A 20,700-nucleotide genomic window follows, 5' to 3' on the forward strand; every position below is an offset into this window, starting at 1 on the left:
TTTATATACACATTATTAATCTGTTAATATTATTTAATTTCCTAAACAGTCACGTGTACCCTGAGGAGGATTCGTGGACCCCAGGGGGGCCCAGACCACATGTGGGACCACTGCCATAGGGTATAAATAGTCACACCACGCCCCTACTCTAAAGGTTCAAGCAGGCTTGTCATAAGTTTTTGCGGGGCTTAGGTTAACTTGCTTCTAAGTATAAAAAAATCAACAATGATTAAGGGAGACATGACAGTTCCAGCAGCGATCGCCCTTTGGCGGTATGGCCATGTTTACCCGTTTCTTTACTAATTAACAAGCAGACTTGATTAAAGTCTATAAATAATAATAATTGCTGCAGCAGGAGAGTTGGACGCTGACAAAGTACAGTGGTGGGTTGTGATGCCCCCTCTGCACTACCCTTGTGACGGCTCTTGTTCCTAGATCTCTCCAGTCACAGAAGCAAACAGAATACCCTAAATTGCAAGAGAGATGACAAGCAGGAGATTAAGAACCTGCAGAATGAAAGAATACTACAGGGTAAAATTTACCAAAGATACACATCCTTTTTTTCTTGTGAATACGATTCTCAAAGTAGATCCCTTATACTTTAAAGATTAATCTAGCAATATACCACAAAATAACTTTATCATTACAGTAGTAGTCGTCTGTTTTGGAAAGAAATGGGGTGCACCACATACATGGATTTGTGATGTTTGTAAGCACCATTTATTTTAGCAAAACGTTTTTTTATTTTATTTTTTTAAAGACATTGCTCACATTTTTGTATATTTCTCTTGCAGAAGACTCTAGTGAACTTAACTCTAACAGACAAGGGTTTTCATGCTCTGATTTTAAAATTGTGGCTCATACTCAACCTGTAACATTCATCAGCCACATAGTATTTAAAGTCAAGGCAGAGATTTTTGTGAGCTGCTTCATAAAATTAACTATTTGAATGACCTTTATTACCACTGCCGAACCACAGCTAGGATACTAATACTCTATCTGCTGCAAATATTAACATATGCTACAATGTACATACTCAACAAGGTCTTAATTTTGACAACACAGATGAGCAACATTTATCAATATTAGAACTCATCAGCAAGAAATGACTGCAGTCATACAGACTAAGTAGGCTACAAGTGGCGCAAAATGTCACACTCAATACATTTGATCCTTGCTATTCGTTTATTGATCCAACCTGTCAATCTGATGTTTATGCACGATCTTCCCCTATTTAAAATTTAGAAAAAAGGCGCCGCTCTACTTATCCTGCCACCTAGAAATAACGATCGCAATATATGCTAAAACTATCATGCCACAAAGGCTTCCTCCACACCCCGTGCACTGCCCGTTCTGTGGGTACGAGGAATGTAAGCGGTGTCATCTCTGGTATAAGTACTGTGCATTCTGAGGAAACCGGGTACATATTTCACTGCTTTTTCAGTCAAATAAGGAGGGAAATGAAGTGTAGAAGAATTGAGAGTGTTTAGTGTAAGCTCACCTCACTAATGGCTGCATTGTCTTCATCTCCAGGTCGTACCAGCCTATTTCCAGTTAACTTCATTGAGAGTCCAAAGTCGCTGATGACGCACGTTCCATCGTTCTTCACTAGGACGTTGCGGCTGTTCATGTCTCGATGAGAAATAGCTGGTTTGTAATGGTCTGCTTAAAAATAGTAATGGGCACCATTACGCATTGAATGGGTGGATATCAGGGAACGCTACTGTTTAAAAACATTGCTTCCAACTATCAGGATTCAGAATGGCTTTCAAGCTAGGACTGCGTTACGCAAGTACGGGTAAATGCCTACATCTAAATAGAGAAAGTGTATCTAATTATTCATGCACTTCCTTACACTTAAGAGAGTGTAAGCGTTATATAAGATGCTTAGGAAGTCTTTAGAAGTTATCTTTAAATATATAATAATAACCACATAACAAATCTCATGTTTCCCTCTTCTCCTTTACAAAGGTAATCTACTTTTACTGCCTTTGAGAAAACATCTGGGACACCGTGCTGGTTCTCTGTGCCTTCCTTCTTATTAACAGCACTGTCATCTCTGCTGGTTTTCAACTCCTAAAAATACCATGAGTAGTCACTTTCGGTTTTTACTGCAATAAACATTTGCCTCAACATCTTTGTTAGGTCTAAATTAAAATAATTAGACAACTAAATACGCCAGATAATTTCTATCGACCATTCAAGTAAATTCTTGATTTTTGAACCCACCATGTGCAAATCCCATAGTTACCTCCCCCCTTTCTTCAGTTTTGTCTAGCAGTGACTCAAATGTAAATTTCCGACCCTTCTGTACCAGTACCGGCTAAGTACTAAACCCCACCAATTACACCAAATTTTATTACCAAACATCTTCTGCGTCATTTGAAAAGGTACTGTGTATGTATGGCTGGGAGGTGGATGCAGTCAAGTATTCCTTTCAATTATCATGCCTTGTCTTACCTCCTCGTAATAACTCTGTGTGCAGGTATGCCAGACCCCTTGTAACAGAATGGGCCAAACGGCAAGAGCTCACCCAGTCATTGGTTTGTACAGTGAGATACTTGCACAAGGAACCCTGTGGATAAGAGAAAAAGCCATACTTTTCAAATGTCTTCATAATAGTCAAATTATAACAAATTTACAAGAAAACGAATTAGTAAAAGACTGCTGAAAATGAAATTCAACTCTACATAAACATTTGTTACACTGATCCTATGATATGCAAAACGTACCTAGAGTTTATTTGTGATTAGGTACTTCCTATGAAAAAGGGCGGGACAAAAAAAAACAAACCATAACTTACACAAGCACTCACAAATCCCACAGCTTAAAATGTCGTTTTATTGTACAATGAAGAGGGCTTCGCTGCTTTTACACTGTTTGGTAAAAGTAAATTTACTTGATGGCGCCAAAACAGAGCCAGGATCGTTCTACCTCTATTTATTGAAACTCTCTTTCATTACTGACTTGAACGACCAGCCATCACACCTAATTCACATGCTTCAAACATTGCATACTGGTGTCTCACCCAAATAGAATGTGCCAGGCCACCATAAGGAATGAGGAATCCTCAAAAATAATAAACGTTGAACCCACGGTAAAAGGCAGGTAGCTACTTACTAGCCACCACAGAAAAATGTGGTGTCCTTCCTAATGCTTCTGTCCATTACAAGAGGCACTAGTAGCCCCAAAAATGACCCTGCTATTATGCACCAGGCTTTTTCTTTCCATTATGTTAAAAAATAACTCCTAAAATATCAAACCGAATTAATATTAGAAATGTTCTGAGGTCACCTTAAATTGAGCAGTGATAGCATCAGAAACTAACAAGCTAGGCGTTGTAATCATAATACTAGAACGGTACACTTGAATAGGAGTAAATTTAAAAGAAAATCAAACTGTAGCAGTGATTAATCCAAATGGTTCTTCAAAAAAGTCGATTTAAATTAAACTGGCACTCTTAAAGCAAGAACTAGTGATTTATGGCCCACTTTGGCAGACTTTTGTCTTCACCACACCCCAACTTTCAATCTGGAAAGAATACCGATTGAACATCAGCGAAAATTAAAACTCCAGTCGATGGTGCTATGTCACTAAGAAAGCTGATGGTTTTTATTAAACATTGGTTTTTTAGGTTATTGGTGCTTAGCACAACAGGTTTTTCCTAACAGGGATGACAGGCCCAACTGAGCTTTTTTGTTTTCGTACCTAGGTTGTAGCCTGACAAGGCAACTTTGTCCTGATGAGACTCTGTAAGCCCATCAGGCTGAATCTAGGAAACATACAGCAAAGAATGAAATGAAAAACTACTATCCTCCACTCTGTATTTCAACCAGATGCTGCTAGGGTAGTATTTGCATTAACACTGTCTTTATAAAGTCACCCACCCACACCCGTGCACTGCGATGTTGTTGCAAATGCAACATCACAATTTGATACATAATGTACATGGACACGAAATATATGTACACATAACTATACTAATACCTAAACAAATGCCCATTTGGCCTTTTTGATGATCCACTCACAATATGTTCTAACCAGTTGTGTAACAAAGGCCTCTGTGTTATGAGAGGGACTTCAGGGGGCCTGAGAGCTCCTGAGTGAGTCTGGGGAGGTGGCCCCCTCAAGTTCCGTTACGACACTGGTTCTAACTGTTGTATATGCGAACAAATTATTTTGAAAGATAAATGTTGTCTTAAAAGGACATGGGTATCAAATACCCTGCACTGGGAACCAATAGAAACTTTGATCAGGCAAAATAAATCCTTGGGAATCAATATTTATCTGTTCTATAGAAAACGCAGATTCCTAGACATAAGGGCGAACCCTTTTACATTTGTTCCTTTGCCGCATTCGCAAACATGAGATCTTTAATAACTCTATTGCAGTTGTTCTACCTTCAAGATCTTAAAGTTTCTTACCTGTAGGTGTAGTTTTGCAGCTTGAAGAATTTTCTGGATTCACATGGTGTGCATTATTCCGTCACTCAGTGGTTGGGTCTTGAATTCTACTATTTTCTCTAAGATTGAAAAAGTTTTTTGGCCTACTTCTTTCTCTACTGTTGTTTGTTGATGGGCGTGGACGGATCCTCCTTGTGACGTCGTTGCACTTCCCCCGAACGGTTACACCTCTTGTCTCCATCTTCAGATTTTTTTTAATTTTTTTTTACTTCGCATCTCCTTGGTGGGGCGGGTGGGTTGCTTGTGAATCCAGAAACATTTTCAAGCTGCAAAACTACACCTACAGGTAAGAAACTTTATGTTTTGTAGTGCAAATCTTTTCTGGATTCACATGCTGTACATTGACTTTAAAAGCTTTTTTTTACTTTTCTTTTTTTTACTGAGGAGGCTGGGTTGAAGATGGGTAGTGACTTGCAAGTAATCGAGCTTCCTTATTCATTTGAACATCAACACGGTAATGTTTTGTAAAGCTGTGTACAGAAGACCAAGTTGCTGCCATGCAGATATCTTGTAACAGGGTATTTTGCATGAATGCAATAGTTGTGCCATTCTTTCTGGTTTAATGTGCTCTGGGGGTCCTTGTTAATGTTTGTCCTGCACTGTTGCAACACAATTGAATTAACTGTGCAATCCATCTTGCTATGTGTTCTTTGTGACTGGTTTTCCCCAGTAACCTTTTGAAAAGGAGATAAACAATTGCTGAGCCCTTCTAATCCCCTTTGTCTTTTCAATGCAGTACATAATGGCACTTCATGCATCTAATGTGTGCAATGTTCTTTTCGCAAGAGTCTTTGGTGCTGGAAAAAACTTGGTATTTGAATAGATTGATTAATGTGAAACTGTGAATCCACCTTTGGTAAAAATTGTGGATCTATTCTCATGACAATTCGGTCTTTGTGAATTTGTAAATAGGGTTCCTGGAATGTGAGTGCTTGAAGCTCACTGACTCTACATAGAAATGTAATAGCTACCAAAAAGACAGTCCTTAGGATTAGCGTCTGTAAAGAGGCTTTCTGTAGCTGTTCAAAGGGTTTCTTTATGAGCTGTGTAAGAATCAAGTTCCATGTACGAGCTGGTACCTTTTCTGGTGGTGCTATTCGTCTCCTCTAAAAATCTCTTGACCACTGGTGCTGTAAAGAAATATCTTACAATTTGCCCTCTTGTATATGCCACGGAAGCTGCTAGATGTACCTTTAAAGATGTGTTTGCTAGACCTTCCTGTAAAAGGTGCGTCAAATAGTTTAACAAGTTTCCTCCTTTGTAATTTCCATGCTTAATTTATTTCTTATACACCTTAGTGAAAATCTTTTTCATTTTGCAGTATGTAACTTTTTCTTACTGGTTTACTCACTTCTCTTAATACTGCCATTGTTTGTTCTAATAAATTAATGTGTCCAAATTCTATGTCTTCAGGAGCCAGGCGGTCAATATGAAAGTACTCTGGTTCTGGGTGACATACCTTCCCGTTTTTCACGGAGTGTAAATTTTTCAATTTTGGTAGTATTAGACAATTCCCCTGGGCTAGTTGTACAATTTCCAAGTACCATGTTTGCAGTGCCCATGAGGGTGCAATTAGAATCAATATCATGTGGCATATTCTGCATTTGTTGATAACCCTGTGTAGCAGAGGAATTGGGGGAAAAGTGTATGCAAATATCCATGACAAGTTCATCAAAAGGGCATTCCCTTGAGAGTGAGGATGTGGTTGCCTCAAGGCGAAGTTTTGGCATTCCGCGTTTCCCGGAACTGCAAACAGATCTATTGTTGGTGTGCCCCAATTCCTGAAAATTATTTGTCTAATCTTCGGATTAAGCTCCCATTCGTGTGAGCATGAGGAAATAAAACATTGCTGTTGTGTTGTCTGTCTGAATTAATATGGTCTTTCCCTGACTTTGTCCTTGGAATGCTTTCATAGCTAGAAATACTGTCTTCAATTCCAGAAGGTTGATGTGCTGTACTGCCTCCTGGTTCTTCCAGATTCCTTTCAGTGTGTCCATATGGGCTCCCCATCCTATATGTGATGTATCTGTGCCTATTGGTACTGAGAGAGCTGGTTCCTAAAAGAGTATTCTCCGTGTAATGTTTTCTCTGTTGAACCACATGATTTTCTCCTGCAACTTCTGCATGACAGCCACTAGGTCTTCCCGACTCCCTGTTGCTTGTAAACATTTATTTTGAAGCCACTTTTGTACTAGTATCATATGAAGTCTCACATTTGAAACTAAGGGAATACATGATGCCATTTTCCCAGTAGTCTCCCCACAGTTCTCATTGTCACAGCTTGCCCCTTCTGGTAGTGGTGAATCTCCTCCAAAAGAAATTGTGTCCTCTTGCTCCCAGAAAAATATTTTCCTGTTCTGGTTCTGGGGATTATTCCTCTATGTTTAATGAGACCCCCAGGGAATAAAACATGCTCATTACTATCTGAATGTCTTTTTGCATTTCTGGTAGGAGTGTGCCCTTACTAACCATCGTCTAGATATGGATCAGTCTGATTACCCATTCTCATGAGATGTGCCACTACTGTAGCCAGGCATTTTGTGAACACTCTTGGAGCTGACTTTATTCCAAAGGCTAGAACTTCGAATTGGTAATGTTGCTTGTCTATCACAAACCTTAGATACGTTGTTTTTTTTTTTTGCATTCATCGGTATGTGTAAATATGCATCTTTTAGGTCTATTGCTGATGTAAAATCTCCTCTCTGCAACTGTGAGATTTACTTCTTACAAGGTTGTCGTCTTGAACTTTATGGTCTTTATGAATTTGTTGATGAACCTGAGATCCAGGATCGGACGGAGAGATCTGTCTATCTTTGGAATTAATAATTGATTCGAGTGATTCTGCTTGTTGATTTCCTGATTTGGCACTGTCATTTTAGCTTGTTTGTTTCATAGTTTCTTGACTTCCTTGAGAAGTAGATCTGTTTCTTCCTTTGAATGATTCCTTTTCTTTGTTCTTGTTTTTTGGGGGGAACTTGTCCAGTTCTATGCAATAGCCAAATTTTATTAAATTTAATACCCATTTGTCTGAACTTATTTTTCTCCACTCCTGGAGAAATTTGTTTAGTCTTCCCCCTACTGGGGATTGGTGAATAAACTGTTTTTTTTTGTGTATATTGTTAGTTATACTGTGGACGTTATTACTTCTGTAGTGCAGTCATTTACTGGTTTATTTGAACTTTGATTCTTCCTCAAATGGAACCTCGTCCTTGATGTTGCTGGTATTGCCAGGTTTGCTGTGGTGAGGTGGTTGAGTATTGCTGTGGAACCCTTGATGAGAATTTCCCGTCATAAGCTGGGTCTTCTTGATGTGAAAGATCCCCTTCATATTCCCCCTCTGAATTGTAAAGTCCCCATTAACTTAGCGGTCTCATTGTCCTTTTTAAGCTGGTTGAGGTTTTTATCAACTGTGTTACAAACAATTGCTGGCCACTGAACAGTGTATTTATTATGTTATTATATCTGTGTGGACTTCCAGCTTGAATCCCAAAATTCTTAGCCATGCATGGCGTCTCAAGGTAATCCCTATCATCAGCTGATGGCTAGAAGTATCTGCTGCATCCAATGCTGACTTCAAGCAGGTTGGCGATATTTGTTGGCAATATTTTTTCCACTGTCCACCAGAAGAACAGCTCTTTTCTAGTGTTGCTCTGGGGGGGTGTTTTAAAGATCTCCTACCTCCTCCCAATGTTGATGCCTGTGCCTTTTAAGAAGGGCGTTTGAGTTAGCCATGCATCACTGGTTAGCTGCACTCCTCTCCAATCTGTGGCCCATGAGTTATATCCTACTGTTTTTATTGTCAGGAGGCGGCCAGAGATGGATGGGGTATTCACCTTTTTTCTGCCCGTCGCCTTGATAATGGAATCAGCTACAACAGTACCTTTTATGTATGGGGAGGGCTCTTTTGATGAGAATTTATATTTCTGCTTAGCCATTGGTGTGACTGCTTTGCATGTGGCCAGCTCTTTGAATTATTTCCTGCCTTGATCTAGCACACTTGGTATCAAAGATAGGTACTGTTTTTTTTGATTGGTTGGGCATAAGTGTTTCCAATAAGATACATGATCGAGGCTTATCCTCCTCTAAGTGTGCATTAAATTTATCAGCCACATTTTTATTAACCATATTATAAATACCAATATCATCTGGAGGGGAGGGCCTGGATGGATAACATTCCACTTCTTCAGTTGAGTCCCTTTCTAGTCTTTCCACTGTACTGCTATGTATTGTTCTTCTGAAGGTTGCTCGGCAGTCTGCTCTTCTTCTGTGTAGAAGAGATCCTCCTCTTCTACCTCTGGGGTATTAAGAGCTTGAATTTCCTCGACTTCCGTTTCCTAGCCCTCTGTATTCTTTGAAATCTTCTGAGGAATTTCAAAAATGAATTTGTCAAATTCTTTTTTCTTTTGAATTAACGTGGCTATTGCGACCTCAAGTCGCTTCCCTTTTGATTCAATTTTGAGGGCTCAGTCTTCCAGACTCAAAATTGACCGTCTTTTTTTCAAAGAAGGAACCTCCCTTCTCGACTGCTCATTTTCTGGGCTTCGCCGAATCCTTTGAGAATCTAGGCCTTTGGACATTGACGCGTCCTTCGCCTTTCCATTCTTAAAAAAAATGTGTTTTCAAGGAGTTTTTTCTACCCTGGAGTCATTCTCAAGGGCTCCCTGTTACTCCTTTTCGAGGGACATGCCTGCGGTAGGTGAACATTTGGCCTCATAGAGTCAAATTTTTTCGATTTGGGGTCTTTCAAGGAGGTTGTTGACTTTCTTACCTCCTTTTGGATCTTCTTCAGAGGTCCCTCTTCGACTTCTATGATTTAGCGCTCACAGAAGTTGCAATACTCGCTTCGATGGTCTCTCCATCCAGGCATTCTCGACCCCCTGTAAGAATTTTGTATAAAATTGAAGCCGATCCTCTTTACTTGTTTTTCTCTTCCGTGGATGATGTTTGTAAGTCTTCAAGAACTTTGAAAAATCATCTTCTTCTGTTTATTCTTTGCGCTTTTCTCTACTGTTTTCAGATGACATGGATGAACCATCTAGGGGGGCTTGGCCTGGGACCGATGGAGCTGCACGCGTAGTGCGACGCTCCCGGGCCACAATCCAGGCCCGAAGCATAAATCCTGCCATAATAGCGACCGGGGGTTTTGAAAATGGAAGAAAAGCAATCGGAGAATATGCGGCACGAGTAGGGACCGCGGCGGCCTTACTTTGGGGTAGAGTTTGCCCAAAAAACGCCCCGACAACCTCGCGGCTGCCGCAATCCAAAATGGCGGCCGCGGCGGAGCAGTGAACCCGTTGCGGCCGCGGCCCTCGACAGGGAGGGAGCGACGGACCCACGGAGGTGAGGACCCCCACATCATCCACTGAGAAGCACAAGAGGTACAGACACCTTTGCCACCAACGGCGAGAGCAAAAAATACGAAACAGAACATCAGTGGACTTTGGGGGAGTGAAGAGGAGTGGATGAGGTGCGGAGCCCCGGGAACGTCGGGTGAGAGAGAGACAGCTCCGACGAGTCGGACCACCGGTTGCCGCGAGACCATGGAGAGCGTAGAGGCCGTCTGCCGAGACGGAAGCTAATACTGGCACATTAGGAGAAATCGGGAACCGCGATCTCACGTACTCCAGAAATCGATGAAATCTTGCACAACGGACGCCCAGCTGGAGGGAGAGGTCGGGGACACCGGTACAGAACTCCCCCCCTGTTACCAGAACAGTACGCAGATGCCGACATCCGAAGCCCGGCCGGAGGTGAGATTTTAGCAGTGCCTTTCTGCATTCACAAGCTGCCCTGCCCGGCGACCAACACGTGCATAACTGTGGGAGAACCCCCTCGTGGTCAAACGGCTCAAAACTTTGAACTTCTCACAGTACTTTTTACATGAGAGTACCGGGACTGGCGACAGACGACATACAGGCTGGACGACACTGACGAACGATATCACCTTCTACTAATACGAACGGCCTTCGCCAACCCGAGACCTATTACAATGGTAAAACCCAAAAAACATGACAAACCACCAGCGGGGGACTCCTCGCCCACTGAGAATCCGCCCCCAACGCCCGCCAGAGAATCACAAGCAGGACACGAGCAACAAGAAACTACTCTGGACACTGTGCTGCTGGCCATTAAAGATTCCTGCGAAGCACTTGAATGAAAAATCGATAACCTTTCCCTTTTACGAGACGACCACCGTAAATTAAAGGAAAGGGTAGGCTTGCACAAGAGTACGCTAACGGGGGTATTAGCGGCACACAAAGACTCATCCTCAGAAATTAAAGACCTGGCCACCCGGCTGAAAACATTGGAGGCAAGGGCGGAGGATGCCGAGAACCGAGCCCGACGGAACAACATTAGACTGTTGGGGGTTCCGGAGGGGGCAGAGTCCTTCGCAGCTAGCATAGAAGCATTCTTGGAACAGTGGCTTAAAGACACAATGGCCTCGGAGGGCTTTTCACCGTTTTTTGCAGTGGAGCGAGCCCACAGGGTCCCCGGCGGGCCCCCTCCTCCGGCAGTCAGGCCACCACAAGGATAGAGACTATGTACTGTCACAATCCCGCCAGCAATGAGAGATTCAACTGGACGGCCAAAAAGTCATGATACTCCCAGACTTTACAAGAGAGACGCAGGCACAGAGGGCATCCTACATTGCAGTAAAAAACACCATGCGTGAGCATAGTATAAAGTATGCCATGCTCTTTCCGGCTAAACTCCGAGTGGAATACGATAACAGGACCCATTTTTTTCTCACCCCCCCCAATTGGCGATGGATTGGCTCGAATCACTGAATATCCACTGCAGATCAACCCGTGACCGCACATCTCGAAACCCCGGGAAGAAACGTAGTAGATCCCGGAAGAAGACCACAGAGGCGGCTCCTTCGAAACATCAGTCACAACAGGAGATGCGTGATGCGGTGGCAACAGCAGCAGCGCTGAGCGGAGGAGACTTCCACATGCATCGAACCCCGAATGATACATCAGATGTTGATTCAAACTGCGAACACTCCTCAACATCCTCCCGGGACACTCTTATGGGCTTGCCATCGATCACCCCAAGAACAGCGGACGAGATTATATGACCTTGCTGAAGGAACAAGCTGGCAAGTGAGCTGGCGACTGCGGGGGAACCTCACTCTGTGTGGAAGCCTTGCTGGGTCCCAACCATGAATATAGAACGCTTTGACACTGGATGACACTTCTTAACCGGCACATTTCATGTGGTCGGGCATGTGGAAAGGTCCGGAGCGCTGCTTCTTGGTCTCTGGCGCACCTCCTTCCAATAGGTTGATAATTAAGATTACAATAGTTGTAATGGTTTGGACGGGGAGAGTTGTAGGTACCGGTCTTGGGGAGAGGGAGTTGCAAAGGGGGTTTGACTTCGTTTTTGTTGTTTTAAGGGTACATCATGCACATCTACTTCACAGCCCAAACGGTTCACACCTTAGATTACTGAACTTGATAGATATATCCAGTGGTAGTAATAGAGCGACGTCGGCAGACCACCTTTACAATCCCCCCTAAATTATGACCACAGAATACAAGCTAATCACATGGAATGTTAGGGGTCTAAATAACATGGCCAAAAGGTACAAGGTTCACAGTTTCCTTAAACGAAGGGGAGTGCACATAGCTATCTTACAAGAAACTCACTTGTTAGAGCAGGAGGTTAAAGCCTTGAAAAAGCGCTGGAGGGGACAAATATTTGCCACCACCCACTCGGCGTTTGCGAAGGGAGTGTTGATATGGATCAGACCAGGCGTTCCATTACAGGTTCTCCATACCTTGATTGACACGGAGGAGAGATATGTAGTGATTTCTGGTAGATTGGACGGGAAAGAGGTAACCCTTGCGGGACCATACACCCCAAATCACGAACAGGGGAGATTCCTAGATCGACTATCGCTGATTATGAGCACGCTCCTCACCAGCACCACATTAATAGGAGGCGACTTTAATTGTGTAACGGATACCACAATGGACAGATCGCACCCACCGTTGTTACAATCCGCAATCCATAAAACAGCGCTGCACTTCCAGCAGTGGCAAAAACACTGGCAGCTAACGGATTGTTGGCATAAACTTAATCCCCTCAACAGAGAATATTCTTTCTATTCAGCAGTCCATGATCTGCACGTACGACTAGACACCTTTCTGGCATCTCTGGAGGTGCAATCTGTGGTGGCGAAGGCAGAGTATCTTGGCCGCACCATCTCAGATCATAATCCCCTATTGATTTCTTTGTCCTGGTGCGGTGAGAGACCTTTGATTCCCACTTGGCGCCTAAGAGCAGAGTCACTTGAAGACAACGCTTTTAAGGCTCAACTGAGTACGCAGATCACTGACTTCTTTGGGAACAATGCTGAAACTGCCTCGTCCAGATCCATCGAATGGGAATCCTTTAAAACTGTGATCAGGGGACATTGTATTAGCACGACTTTGGGAGTACGTAGGGTGTTAGAGACAGAACTAGGTGATCTCGAGGATTCCCTTAGGGATCTTGAACGCAAACATCTGGCACAACCCGACCTATCAACACAACTAGAAGAGACAAGGACTAGAATAACAGAAGCTAACACTAGATTGTCTTGTTTCGATTACAAACAATTTTTGCAGAAACAACACGCAGAGGGTGACAGAGCGGGTGCCCTCCTGGCCTGGTTGGACAAACCACTCCAACATCAAACCATAGTGGTGGAGTTGGAGACCACCCCAGGTATTAAAGTGTATGGGCAGAAGGAGATCAAAGCTACCTTTCTTGAATATTACTCAGAGCTATATGCCCCCCCCCACCGAAGTACTTAGCGACGCTCCATTACAAGAACTGGGAAGCCTCAATCTCCCAACACTGGGAGAGGAGGACAGAATAGCCCTGGCGACTCCCATATCGCTTGCAGAAATAAAGACTGCAATTCAGAGTATGGCCAAGGGCAAGGTTCCAGGAGCAGATGGTCTCCCCTTGGAGTTTTACCTTACGTATCAGGATTCATTAGCCCCCCAGCTCAGCATACTATATGCGGAGGCATGGAATAACAATAGCTTGCCTCCTTCCACTACGGAAGCTATAATGATTCCTCTTCTGAAACCCACCAAATTCCCCACGGAAGTTCGATCATACCGCCCACTATCAATGTTGAATTTAGATTATAAGATACTGAGCAGAGTGCTAGCTAACAGACTTTTGCCGCACATGTCCTCATGTCCTCATTAATCCATCAGGACCAATCGGGATTTATTCCACAGCGAAGCACTGCCCAAAATATTCGTCGATTGATTTATCTTCTTCATGCCCTGCCTTCTGATGCAGCTAGAGCAGTAATCATCTCGATTGACGTCGAGAAGGCTTTTGATAGCCTGAGGTGGGACTACCTAGAACGAGTCATGCTACAGCTGGGACTAGGGGAAGGTTTTGTCAAGTGGACGAGACTTCTTTATACAAACCCCACAGCGAGAGTGCGCACAGGCCGTACAATATCCCCTTCTTTTGCCATAGGAAGGGGCACCAGACAGGGCTGCCCACTATCACCTTAACTTTTTGGGTTGGCAGTTGAACCTCTCGCCCAGTCGGCTAGATCCCAGAGGTTCTATGAAGGCATTACAATCAATGCCTGGACCGACTTGCCAGGAGCAATGACAATGTTAGACAACTTTGGGGCTGCATTCGGGCTCTGGATAAATTGGGGGAAGTCGTCCATTTTTCCAGCTACTAGGGGTATCAGAGAACCAAGGGACAATCGGGGCCTACCATGGTCCCCGTCCACATTCAAATACTTAGGGGTTAACATCTATCACTCCGCTGACGATCTACTGGAGGGGAACATACAGAGCACGATTAGAAGTATAAAAAACAGCATGGTATTCTGGCAGACACTTCCGTTGGCAGTCACTGGGAGAGTTGCACTGATTAAGATGTTAGTGTTGCCTAGAGTGTTATATTACTTCGCAACTATTCCACTCATAATACCGAGGGTTGTATTTAAAACAATCACGTCCTTGATTACAGGATTTATATGGGGAACCAGCAGACACAGGATTGCATTACGCACCCTTCAGAGAACAACAGCAGAGGGTGGTCTGGCTGTTCCCGACTTCAAATTATACTATTGGGCCAACCAACTCCAATGGCTGGCGCGATTTATCAGAGCACCCCCAGTGGGGGAGGCACTGAGAGCCCCTCTCCACTGCTCCCGAGATAGAATTCTGGGCATTCTACTAAACCCCAAGAAACAGAATAGACCACTACCGGTGGAATGGGAGGCATCGCGTTACTGCTGGGAACAATACCTAAAGCGAACACACACCAGAGCTCCATACTCACCAGAGGCCCCCCTGACCTGCGTGGGGTCTGTTGCGGGAAATCATGTGATAGGGGGTATCACCCGATTCATGGCATTTCAGATCAACACCATAGGAGCTCTATATAATAATGGGAAACTGCGCTCTTATGTGGAACTGCAGGAAAGGTTCCAGCTACCACCAGGGCTGTTCCTGACCTATAACGCGATTGCCAGAACTCTTCGTAGGCAGTGGGGCACAGGGCTGGAGGAACCCCCCAGACATACTACCTGTGACCAAATATGCACTATAGGAGATCAAGGGAGGTTGATATCAGGGATATATACATCACTACTAACCAGCACATGTCTTCCCTTAAATAGACTTAGGACCAAATGGCAGGGGGAGCTGGGTGTTACAATAGACGACGCACAGTGGTCCAGAATAACGTCACACATATATACAGTTTCCAGAAATGCCAGGTTTAAATCAATAAATATATATGTCTTTCATAGGGCCTATATGATATCAAAGATTTATGGTGTGGAAAATGCCAGTTGCCCTCGATGTGTAGAACTGGCAGCAGAATTGTTGCACATGCTCTGGAGCTGCCCACTAGTCGGGGATTACTGGGCAGGGATATTTGAGGCACTGTCCGCTTGCACGGGCAGAACATTACCCCGATCAGCCATGGTGGTGGTCTTGGGGGATTTCACTCGCCCCAGCAAGCATAAAATCACAAACCGGTTCATAGACATGGCCCTGATACAAGCAAGGAGAGAAATAACCTCGCACTGGAAAGATCCGAAGATAAATCGTTGGAGAAATGCATTAATTAAATGGGCGGAAACCGAAGGGACAGTACTACTGAGGGAGGCGCTCAAGGGCCTAGGAACTAGGGGAAATGCTCAGCTTTGGAACACGATACTGGACAATTTTAGAACACCAGACACTTCTAATTCTGATGCAGAGGCTAATCTATCAGAACCAGACCATACATTGCTAACTAAGACATCCCTATAGAAGATTGTACAAGAGACCAAACACGTAATTCATTTGTGAACTGAACAAACACTTTTATGTAATTGATAGAATGTGCAGAAGGTAAGAGGGAGAGGGAGGGGGGATTACAAAATTAGGAAGTTATTTTGTTATGTATGCGTTATCATGCAATTATAAAACAAGAAAAGAGATCTAAAAAAAATGGATGAACCATCTAGACCCAACAGCAGAAAAAATAATCTGAAGATGGAGACAAAATGTGTAAACATCCAGAAGAAGTGCGACAACGTCCACCAAATGGAGGAACTGTCGACGCCCACTAACAAACAACAGTAGAGAAAGAAGTAGTTTTTTTTTTAAGATCTTAGAGAAAATAGTAGAATTTCCAGACTCAACCACTAGATAACGGAATAATGCACAGCATGTGAATCCAGAAAAGATTAGATTCAAGCTGCAAAACTAAATTAATCTTACAAAATAAGGGCATAACATGTTCCACTGTTTCACCTATCATTTCAGATATAATTGTTCACGTTTTTGAAAGACTTAAAAGAAGGCTTGAGGGCGGCTTTTGCCCTGTAGGCTGCTCTCCAGTTTTATTTGGTTAAGGAAGCCTAGCAAAACTAACTAGGGTCAAATCAGATTTTTATCAGCGAGTTATATTTTGTACCTTCACATTATTAACTCGTTCTCTGCATCGGACGTAATGGTTAAGTCCTGCGACACAGTGCTCCTGTGCAGAGGACGTAACCATTACGTCCCGGCACCGGAGAGTTTCCCTCCACCTTCCAGGGTAGGGCTGGAAGGGGAAGACCTTCCAAACCTCTCCCTCAACACCCCCCCCCTTGGTGTCTGATGATGTAAACGTGCTATCGCACACTGACCTCATCAGAGGCCTGCCCCTCCGTGCTAGAAGCTGAGAATATTACTTTTAGGCTATTTCTTTATTTTTATTAGGCCAATCTGCCCCCTGGGGGGTAGGGACAGAAACCACTTAGGCACCAGGGATTGGTTGGTGTGTGTATGTTTTGTTTAGGGGGCAGCCCCTTGGGCAACGGTCGCTCCCCATGGGGGCACGTTACTGTTGGCCATACCTGCACCCCTTAGGGGGCATATCGGCCTATTTATGGAAGGCCCATCTGCCCTCAAGGGGGACATAAAGCCCACCTGAGACCAGGGAAGATTTTGTTTTCTAAAATAAAAGTGGGGTGGTGGTTATCAACCAGTTTGGGCCTGGTTATGCCCCCACCCCAACTGAAGGGGGTAACAGTCTTTCAGTTCTACCTCCTCACACTAAAACATCTTATCCCACGGCAAGCAAGAGAACATTTGATTATTTTGGGTTTTGGTTTTACATTTGCGCCATGAGAGCTTGGCTAACTCTCAAAATTGTGCCATTTGGAATGGTGAGGGCTGCACTTTTTGGACTTTGGGACGCTGCCATGTAGAAAAATCCACAAGACCTAGACACATCTGAAAACTAAACATCTGGGTGAGTCCAGAGTGGCGTGCTTCACCTGCACCCTGCACCATTTTCTTACCCACAATGCCCTGCAAACCTCCAACTTTGCTGGAAATCACAAATTTGTTCCCCATTTTTGTGATCGAACCTTCCGGAATCTGCAGGAATCCACAAAACTGCTACCACCCAGCATTGTCTCATCTATACCGATAAAAATTCTGCCCCACTTGTCAGCCTAAAAATGTTTCTTTTTCCAACTGCCCTTTTGGACCCGCTTTGGTTCCCCCTCAGTTTTACCAGGTTTTGGGCTCTTCCCTGTCACAGACACTTGGCCCACCTACCCAAGTGAGGTATCATTTTTACCAGGAGACTGAGGGAACGTTGGGTGGTAGGAAATTTGAGAAAAATTTGATTTTTTAGCTAAATGTGTGCTTCGCTGAGGATTCTGGGCAAGGAAACACTGGGGAATCGACGAAAGCCACACCTCTCTGGACTCCCTCAGATGTCTAGTTTTCAGAAATGTATGGGTTTGGTAGGTTTCCCTGTATGGCTGCTGAGCCCAGGAACAAAATTGCGGGTGCCCCCCAACCCTGCAAAAACAGTAGTTTTGCATCCGATAATTTTGATGTGTCCAGATAGTGTTTTGGGCATTTCCTTTTGTGGGCACTAGGCCTCCGAACACAAGTGAGGTACCATTTTTATCGGGAGATTTGGGGGAACGCTGGGTGGAAGGACATTTTTGGGCCACATTTTGAGGTTTGCAAAGGATTCTGGGTAACAGAACCTGGTGAGGGCCCCACAAGTCACCCTATCCTGGATTCCCCTAGGAGTCTAGTTTTTTTTAAATGCACAGGTTTGGTAGGTTTCCTTACGTGCCGGCTGAGCTAGAGGCCAAAATCCACAGATAGACACTTTCCCAAAAACAGCTCTGTTTTCTTTGGAAAAATGTGATGTGTCAACGTTGTGTTTTGGGGCAATTCCTGTCGCAGGTGCTAAGCCTACCGACACAAGTGAGGTACCAATTTTTATCGGGAGACTTGGGGGAACACTGGGTGGAAGTAAATTTGTTGCTCCTCTCAGATTCCAGAGCTTTCGGTCACCAAAATGTGAGGAAAAAGTGTTTTTTTTGGCCACATTTTGAGGTTTGCTAAGGATTCTGGGTAACAGAACCTGGTGAGAGCCCCACAAGTCACCCCATCCTGGATTCCCCTAGGAGTCTGTTTTTAAAAATGCACAGGTTTGGTAGGTTTCCCTAGGTGCCGGCTGAGCTAAAGGCCAAAATCCACAGCTTGGCACTTTCCAAAAAACACGTCAGATTTCAATGTAAAAACGTGATGTGTCCATTGTTGAGTTTCCTGTCACGAGCATTAGACCTACCCAATGAGGTACCATTCTTATCGGGAGACTTGGAAGAACACAGAATAGCAAAACAAGTGTTATTGCCCCTGCTCTTTCTCTACATCTTTTCCTTCCAAATGTAAGACAGTGTGTAAAAAAGACATCTATTTGAGAAATGCCCTGTAATTCACATGCTAGAATGGGCACCCCGGAATTCAGAGATGTGCAAATAACCGCTGCTTCTCAACACCTTATCTTAGGCCCATTTTGGAAATACAAAGGTTTTCTTGATACCTATTTTTCATTCTTTATATTTCAGCAAATTAATTGCTGTATACCCGGTATAGAATGAAAACCCATTGCAAGGTGCAGCTCATTTATTGGCTCTGGGTACCTAGGGTTCTTGATGAACCTACAAGCCCTATATATCCCTGCAACCAGAAAAGTCCAGCAGACGTAACTGTTTATTGCTTTAAAAAATCTGACATCGCAGGAAAAAGTTACTGAGTAAAACGTGGAGAAAAATGTCTGTTTTTTCACCTCAATTTCAACATTTCTTTAGCTGTTATTTTCTGTAGGAAAATCTTGTAGGATCTACACAAATTACCCCTTGCTGAATTCAGAATTTTGTCGACTTTTCAGAAATGTTTAGCTTTCTGGGATCAAGCATTGGTTTCACACCCATTTCTGTCACTAACTGGAAGGAGGCTGAAAGCACAATTTTTTTTTAAAATGGGGTATGTCCCAGTAAAATGCCAAAATTGTGTTGAAAACTGTGGTTTTCTGATTCAAGCCTGCCTGTTTCTGAAAGCTGGGAAGATGGTGATTTTAGCACCGCAAACCTTGTTGATGCCATATTTTGGGGAAAAAGATTACAAGCTTCTGATGCAGCATTTTTTCCCATTTGTTTGAAAAAATTAACATTTCGCTCTATTTTGGCTATTCTCTTGGTCTCCTTCAGGGGAACCCACAAACTCTGGGTACCTCTAGAATCCCTAGAATGTTGGGGAAAAAAGGCACAAATTTACCGTGGGTAGCTTATTTGGACAAAAGGTTATGAGGGCCTAAGCGTAAACTGCAGCAAACAGCCCAAAAAAAGGCTCTGCACAGGAGGGGGAAAAGGCCTGGCAGCGAAGGGGTTAAAAACCTACCAGACTACTGCAGTAAAAATAACTGGCCGCCATAAAAATTATGATTCTATCTGCTGTACTTTTATCTTGCCAAGTGGAAACAGATTTGTCTCTTGCAATGCTGAAGCACTACTGGGGAAAGGCTTCGGACAGGATACAGAGCCTCATCTTAGGAGCGGTGCACTCAAGTAATAGAAATGGGTGGCAAACAGATTTTTCATTTGCATTTTTCCTGCATAGGGTGCTACACCTGAAAGGATGAAAGGTGACACAATCTGCATAGGTTCAAATAAGTTCCTAGCCTTAAGGAAGAAAATATTGAGAATACAGACTAAGTTTAAATTGTCTTACCAAAAACATGAAGGTCTTAGAAGTGGAGACAAGGAAACATACCAGGAAAAAGAACATACTGATTCGGCATGATGCACACCTAATGGACTTTGAGATGAGCAAAATACAAAACTAAATGGGTTACTTGGGCATATCCTACCATATTTGATGAAAATTAAACAACTCTTATTACAAATAACCTAAAAATGAAAAAACCCATACCTAGCATATGTATACCTAACATATTTGGAGGCAAGTGAACTAGAATAAAAACAAGTTAAATGGGTCCAATAGCATACATTCTACCTTGTTTGATAAAAATTAAACCAAATAACAAACTACTATTATTATAAGTACCATCAAAACTTGAATGACTCAACTGGAGGACATATTCAACTCGGGGGTAAATTGTAGAAAAAAACTTAGCAAGCCTATTCGCTTTTTATACTGCAACAATTTTTACACCTTTTTTTGTATGGAAGCATCTGTGCTAATCTGAGATATTACAACGGAGGGACATCATTTTGCATCTTCCTAGAAAGAAGATCAAATATAAAAATCACCCCAGTGCTGAAACATTTTAAAGAATTTATCATTTGAAATAGTATAGTAAATAGGAGAAATATGAGAGTATTTCAAGGAAAATCCAGAAGACGACCCAAATGGGAAACACCGAGTTGATAGTAGTGGGTCAGAAATGT

At 43.2% G+C, this 20,700-nt stretch overlaps 1 protein-coding gene across 2 annotated transcripts in view; it reads right to left on the reverse strand.

The window, feature by feature from the left end:
* BMPR2 (bone morphogenetic protein receptor type 2) overlaps positions 1–20,700 on the reverse strand; it is a 516,537-nt gene that overhangs the window by 134,180 nt on the left and 361,657 nt on the right. Inside the window, exons 7-8 of one of the 2 annotated variants that reach the window (XM_069226041.1) lie at positions 2,461–2,575; positions 1,502–1,665 (exon numbers count right to left, since the gene is read on the reverse strand). In XM_069226041.1, coding sequence (XP_069082142.1) covers positions 1,502–1,665; positions 2,461–2,575 — 279 coding nt within the window. The remainder of the gene's footprint in view (positions 1–1,501; positions 1,666–2,460; positions 2,576–20,700) is intronic. The other variant, XM_069226042.1, reaches the window with a different exon arrangement.

This window comes from Pleurodeles waltl, chromosome 3_1, assembly GCF_031143425.1.
Source record: "Pleurodeles waltl isolate 20211129_DDA chromosome 3_1, aPleWal1.hap1.20221129, whole genome shotgun sequence".
Classification (NCBI taxonomy): Eukaryota; Metazoa; Chordata; class Amphibia; order Caudata; family Salamandridae; genus Pleurodeles; species Pleurodeles waltl.